At 44.4% G+C, this 6,935-nt stretch overlaps 1 protein-coding gene across 1 annotated transcript; it reads right to left on the bottom strand.

The window, feature by feature from the left end:
- Positions 1 to 948: 948 nt before the first annotated feature.
- Positions 949 to 6,119, bottom strand: LOC149234689 (uncharacterized). The gene is made up of 6 exons (XM_089368345.1): positions 5,373 to 6,119; positions 4,576 to 4,952; positions 3,440 to 4,404; positions 2,774 to 3,358; positions 1,291 to 2,533; positions 949 to 1,018 (listed from the first exon to the last, which is right to left on the bottom strand). The coding sequence occupies exons 1-6, from the start codon at positions 6,117 to 6,119 to the stop codon at positions 949 to 951; spliced, it is 3,987 nt and encodes a 1,328-aa protein (XP_089224471.1).
- Between the last annotated feature and the right edge of the window lie 816 nt (positions 6,120 to 6,935).

Below are 6,935 nucleotides of genomic sequence, written 5' to 3'. Positions count from 1 at the left end.
ATAAACCTGCTCCATTCCCTCATCCTTCTTAAACTTCTCAACATTCCCTCGAGACCTGTTCTCCATAACTGCACTCTGCAGTCTCCCCATTTCACCTGACGCTGCATTGAATTCCCTGCGATCTCACCTTAGCCCTTAACTCCTCGGCGGCGAGAGGCATTGAATTCTCCGTTCATACTCGAGGCAGCACATGTCTGGCATGTGGCTCCTCACTGCCACTCGTCCTATCACCCGCATCCGGGTTAGCAGCGTCACATTGGACCAGGCCATTGCATTCCTGAGCCTGGACAATATTTGGAATTATGGTGGTATTTCCAGTGCATAGGGTGTTCTCGCTTTCCACTCCTATATTGGCTAGAAGGTCAGCAACCTTGTTGCCTTCCCTTTTTGTGTGATTAAAAGAGATGGCTCTGTTGCTGCGAAGCATTTGTTCAATAGCCTCCAGCCTTGCTTCGAGCCTCCAGCTAGTGGCTATTTTCCTTGCTTGGGATCCATTCTGGATGCGCTTGGCCATGTTTATGAGAATCTGGGAGTCTCCTTCCACGACCAGGGGTTGGAGGTTGAGATTCCAGGCGAGAGTGAGCCCTTGCCAAAGTCCCTCTAGCTCCGCTGAGTTATTAGTATCCCATCCTATGTTTCCAAAGTATATCTGCACGAGAGTGCCTTCATGATTTCTTAAAATCCCTCCATATCCAGCCATTCCAGGGTTGCCTTTGGAGGCACCATCGAAGTTGAGCTTATAGGATTGCTTGGGGGGGGGGGGTCCATTTGCCTTTGTTGCTGCTGCTGCTATTGGTAGGGCTTTTTTTATGAGGTTCCTGAGGCAGCTGCAGCTGCCAATTGTCTAAGATACTCTTCTCATTGTTTTGAGAGGGAAAATCCTCCTGTGTCCAGGAACGGAGCAGTAGCGTTTCTTTGAGATTCCCCTGAAACCTCTTCCATATGTCCTCAATCGGAGAGTATTGGTTTTTGAATATTCGTTTGTTTCTTTCCTTCCATATGCTCCAGAGGATTAGACCTGGGATTATGTTCCATAAACAGTTAAGGAGCTCACTTTTATAAGGTTTCTGAGGCCATTGTCTTAAAGAGTTAGTGATGTCGTTCTCCATTCTGCATCTTCGTTGACATCTGAAACTTGCCTTTTCCCATAGCTGATTGGCTAAGGGGCAGGAGTCCAAGAGGTGTTGGAGGGTTTCCTCATTATGATGGCAATTATAACAAATGGAGGGGCCATGAAAGTTTCTTCTTCTTAATTTATCCCAGGTGAGAATTCTTTTATGACCTACCAACCATAGAAAGTAAGAGACTTTGGGCCAGGAATCGAGCTCCCAAATTTTGCACCAGATTGGGTCAGACGGAGTGGTAGTATTGCTTACTATTTTGTACGCCTCTGAAGGAGTGTAGGTGCCTTTTGGTAGATATCCCCAACGAAGGATATCATTTCCTTCGTCATGTCTGATATTTCTTTTCCGAAGCTCCTTCTCCAGCTGCTCAGCGTCTTGAAGGCTTGTGTTGTAGATTAGCTGATTTCCTTGTTTCCATTTTCTGAAGCCGTTCTCCGTTTCCTGTAACCAAAACTGTTGAATTTTTTCTTGCTGCTGCTCCTGCCTGTTGAATTCTGGAGCTGGGTGCAGAATACTGTTGAGCTTAGGCATCTGGTTCCATGCATCCGTCCAGAATCTTGCCATTCTGCCATTCCTCACTTCCCAGAAGCTGTGCGTTTGAATTAAATGGAAGTGTTGTTTTGTTGCATTCCATATGAGCGAGCCTTTGACATTGGGCGTGAATCTGATGAGTTCCTCCTGAGGTCTGTTGTTGGCATATTTGGCTGTCCATAGTTTGACCCAGGGCTTTTCTGGATTAGTGACCCATTGCCACCAAATTTTGGCGCTCATGATGGAGTTGCTATGCTCTGGATCTCTCAGTCCAATGCCACCTTTGTCTTTGGGAGTGCAGACGGTGGCCCATTTTACTAGAGCCCATTTACGGTTAGTTGCCGAGCCACCCCAAAGGAAGCCACGCTGAAGATTTCTTATTCTTTTTATCACCCACTTTGGCGCTGCAAGGATTGAGAATAGATAGAGAGGCATAGCCTGGAGGACCGACTTGATGAGCACGACCCGACTGGCTAAATTTAAAGATCTATAAGTCCAGAGGTTAAGGCGAGATTCGAGTTTTTCAAGGAGAGAACGCCAAGAGGGATGCTTTATGGCTGATACCGTGAGAGGGGCTCCAAGGTAATTGGAGGGGAGGGTGGCAGATGGAAAACCCAAGATGCGGGTAACTGCTGTCTTGACAGAGGGAGGAGTGTGAAAGAAAAAAATCTGCGACTTGGAGCAGTTGACATTAGTACCAGAGGCTTCGGAAAAATCAGAGAGCAAGGATTTGAAGCAGGAGGCTTCCTGGACAGAAGGGTAGCCAAATAGCATAGTGTCGTCAACAAACTGCTGATGGGAATTAGCAGGGGTGTTGTGAACAGAAAGGCCTTTCAGCTTATGAGAATGGAGGGCATTTTTTATGTGACGCCCTAGACCTTCAGCCATAAGAACAAAGAGGAAGGGGGATAGGGGGTCCCCTTGCCTTATTCCTCGGGAAGGTTTAAAGGGGCGGGAGGGAATGCCATTCACAAGGATAGAGAAGTGCGTAGAGGTAATTAGACTCATGATCCATCGGACCCACATAGAACAAAATCCGAAGGCTGTAAGCATTTGTTGTATGTAAGTCCAGCTGAGTTTATCAAAAGCCTTAGAGAGATCTAGTTTGAGAATCATACCTGCCTCCTTGGTTTGCTTGAGGGAGTGTATTATCTCGTGCGTGAGGAGAATTCCGTCCATGATCTGTCGCCCTTCCACGTACCCTGACTGTTCCGGAGAGATAAGCAGGGGCAAGAGGGGCTTTAACCGATTCGCAATCACTTTAGATATGACTTTGTAAATGACATTACAAAGAGCAATCGGCCTATACTTGTCAGGTGTAATAGACTCTTCCTCTTTAGGGATAAGAGCGATGAAGGTTGAATTTAATGAGGGAAGCAGCCAGTGGAGAGCTCTTGATTCTTCTACGATTTGCCAGACCTCTTGCTTTATCAGCTCCCAGAAGGTGTGAAAGAAAGTAGTGGTAAAACCATCCGGGCCAGGGGCTTTTCCTTCCTTGAGCTGGGACATTGCTTCATCCACCTCCTGAGACAGAATGGGGCGAAGGAGAAGTTCATTATGCTCCTCCGTGATGATCCTTGGCACATTTTTAGTTATTTTCTCAATAGCCTGACTTCTGTCTCCTTCAGGCTCTCGATGGACCTGATTGAAGTGATTGAGGAATTCCTCCTCAATTTCCTCGTGCTTCTCTACTCTTATCCCCCCTTGTTTTTGGATGTAGGGGATGCTGTTGTGCATTCTTCTCTGAACAGTGGTTCTGTGGAAGAATTTGGTATTTCGCTCACCTTCCTTCAGCCATCTGATTCTGGACTTTTGCTTCCAATATAGTTCCTCCTGTTTCCTCCTTTCCTCCAGTTGATTGTGGATGCGTTGTTCCTGTTCCAGAGTTTCTTCAGTGTGCCCCTTTGTGATTATCCTTTGCTGAAGTTCCATTAGTTCCCTGTTTAGTTCTTGTTGTGCTTTAAATATGTTGCCAAAGGTTTCTCTGTTCCACCGCTTTAGTTGATTTTTTAAAAACCTGAGCTTCTGTTGGAACTGATACATCTTGGATCCTTCAGGCGGGTTGAAGGATGTCCATGTAGTTTTGACAAAGTCTTTAAACGAGGGATGCGAGAGCCAGAACTCTTCGAAGCGGAAGGGTCTTCTGGTCAGGTTGCCTGGTCTTTGCCAGTGGAGGGCAATCGGCCAGTGATCCGATCCCGTGTGAGGAAGAATAGCTGCTGAGAGATCTCCGCCAAGGTGAACCGCATTGTCTGATATGAGGAAGCGATCCAATTTGGATGCAATTTGGTGCTTGCCTGCTCTGCGATTGCTCCATGTGAAAGTTCCATTGCAGAAAGGCATATCTATGAGGGAGGTGTTCTGAATGAAATCCTTGAAGTGGGAGTTTTCTTGTTCCATTCTATTTCTACCCCCAGTCTTCTCCTCTAGCTTGGTGATCATGTTAAAATCCCCTCCTATTATCCAGAGCGGGTGCCTTCTATTGTTGTTCAAGACCTCTATGGTATCAAGAAGAGCCATTTTACTTGCTGTATCCTGCGGGAAATATACATTTGAGAGGTTTCCATGGATGTTCGTACCTAGGATGTGAAACTCAGCCTGGATGAGGTGATGAGAGGCGTGAAAATCTGAAAGAGCTATAGCTTGAGTACTCCATGCTATAGCCAACCCTCCTGAAGCTCCAGAGGCATCCACCGCGACCGATCGACAACCTGGCCAAGCCTTGGAGAGAATGCTGCCTAACGTTGTGCTGTTACATTTGGTTTCTTGGAGAAAGCACATTTGCGGCTTTTCCATTTTAATCATGTTTTTTAACATTCTGAGTTTTCCTGGGCTGTTGAGCCCTCTTACATTCCATGATACCAGCTTCATGGGTTAACTATTGAGGGAGGGTTTGTAGTACTTCGTCAACTTAGCATACCTGCCCGAGTCCACCAGGATTTTCCCGATCTCGATCGTTCGCTGAAGATCCGTCTTTCTTCCTCTCTTCTTGGTGTCTTTTGGGGGTAAGCTTCCGTCCCATAGGCTACCTGGCTGTATGCCTAGTTGATGCTGATTGAAGGCCCTGGAGATGACCACTTCCAGCTTGTTGAGTTGATTCTCTGGTATACTATCATATGCTTTCTTTTTGCATGCTATTTCCAGCTCTATAATGTCTAAACCAGTCAGATCTATGCTCTCTGGTTCCTCTTCCATTTGTTGCACTTGATTGCTTTCCTCCGTATTGATCTCTGAGTTTTGTGGGGGGTCTAGCTTTCCATCAACTTCCATATCCTTGCATTTCCCTTCCGTTTCCTTCTGACCATTAATGAGGATTACAGGATTTATAATGGGAGATTGAGGTTTGGATGAGGAGGCTGTTGGAGGGGGGGGAGGGGAGGAAGATGAAGGAGGGGCTGGGGTAGTCTCAGGAAACGGGGGGTGCTCATCAGAGGCATTCGCGAGAATTTCAAAGCTGTTCTTTGTGGCTGGGCCATGGGTATGATTTTGCTGGGGTTTATTCCCATTAGAGGGTTTCTTGTGCGCACGCCGTCGACTGGGGGCTTTGGTGAAGCCGTCCTGGGTTGGGGCTTCTGATGGACCAGGAGTATTGGCTTTGGCATTCAGCGGACAGTCCCGGAAGAGATGCCCAAGAGCATGGCATTTTCTGCAACGGAAGGGGACATGCTCATAGTCCAGGGGTTGGACCCATTCTTCATCATAGTGAGAGAGACTTACCGATTCTGGCAAAGCTTCATTTAGTCGCATGAAGACGCATATGCGGGCATAAGAGGTGTACCTGCGCATTTTTGTTTCTTCTGCTGCCCTGATGTATTCCCCTAATCCATTTCCTATGTCTTTGAGAATGTCCTCATCCCAATATTCATCCGGAAGTGAGTACATTCGAATCCAGACTGGCGCCCATGTGAGATCTTCCTTATCCGGGTTAAATCTTGGTATCCATTCCCTCAGATACAGTCCCGCCGAGTTAAAAAAATAGGGCCCTGTTCCCAGGATTCTGTATTTGTCTTCTAAACAGACAAAGATAGCAGTAAAGAAGCCTTTCGGCCCTAGCTGCAGGGTGACGTCTCCTTTGGGTTTCCACTTCGCCGCAATCCATCCATATAGGGCTCTTTCCGTCGGCCAGAACCCTATGAACTTCCCAATGAGGGCATGATCCCGCATGTATTCTATTCTTTTGTCAATCTTGTGTCCCGGCAGCTCTATTCTAGGTCTTTCTTTGGCTATAGGCTTGCATGTGGTCGAAGAAACTCTCGGAGCTTCCTCAGGTTTCTCCCCATTGCCTTGTGCAGCACTGGCTTTATCCTTCCCTCCTTCTTTTCCTTTGTTTCCCTGCTGATACCTATTCTCTTGATTCATTGTCTCCTTGTCGATGGATCCGAAAACAATATCCTGTTCAGGACCGTGCAGCGAGATATTTGCGCTGGGGGAGGGCTCTGACGCCCTCCCCTGCGGAGTTTCCATTTTCCCTCCCTAGTACCCTGCAACGCTGCTGCGCAACAGGTTTCCTGGTCCGGTTCTTGAGTAGATCCAGAGGGTTGCAGTCTGCGCCGTCACAGAGTCTCTCAGAACCCTAATCGCTTCGCTCTCCGTCCGCCCTCCAAATTTATATAATTTTTACCGTGATATTATTTAAAACATTTAATTATAAAATTTCTTTTATTTTTTTACTCGATGTTTATATATATATGTTTTTAATTAAAATCGATAAAATTTAAAATTATTGGAAAAAAATATTTATTATAAATTTAATATATATGTTTTTAATTAAAGTGATAAGATCTGAAGTTATTATAAAAAATTACTCATTATAAATTTAATAAAATTTAATGAATAGGATAATGTCATTTCTCTAAACTATCCAATCTAAAACCAATTGCGGGATATACATATTAATTCTTGACATATTTTAATTATTACACTTTTTATTGTTATTAATAAATTTTTTTAATGTTACGTATTTAGTTTATATATATATATATATATATATATATATATTTTGTGTAGTCTAACTAATAAATGAAATTATTTTGACAATATAATTTTTAGTAAAATTGTGATGTCTTATTGTTTAAAATGTATTTTAAAATACATAAATGGTTTCAACACTCTATAAAAATCATATTAAACAACTTAAACTTACTATTTTCTTAAATCTATATAGATTTTGGAAAAAATTGACAAGGAAAAATGTTTTCAAAAAAACCCATCTTGTTTATTAGTTAGATTACATGTCCGTGTAATTTTATAATTGGATTCAATTTAGGTTGTTGGGAGAAA

This window comes from Pinus tabuliformis, chromosome 8 (assembly GCF_031772625.1).
Source record: "Pinus tabuliformis cultivar Carrire ecotype Pingquan chromosome 8, CPIR1, whole genome shotgun sequence".
Taxonomy (NCBI): domain Eukaryota; kingdom Viridiplantae; phylum Streptophyta; class Pinopsida; order Pinales; family Pinaceae; genus Pinus; species Pinus tabuliformis.
The sequence above is the reverse complement of the archived record's forward strand: the minus strand, read 5'-3'. Positions and strand labels throughout refer to the sequence as shown.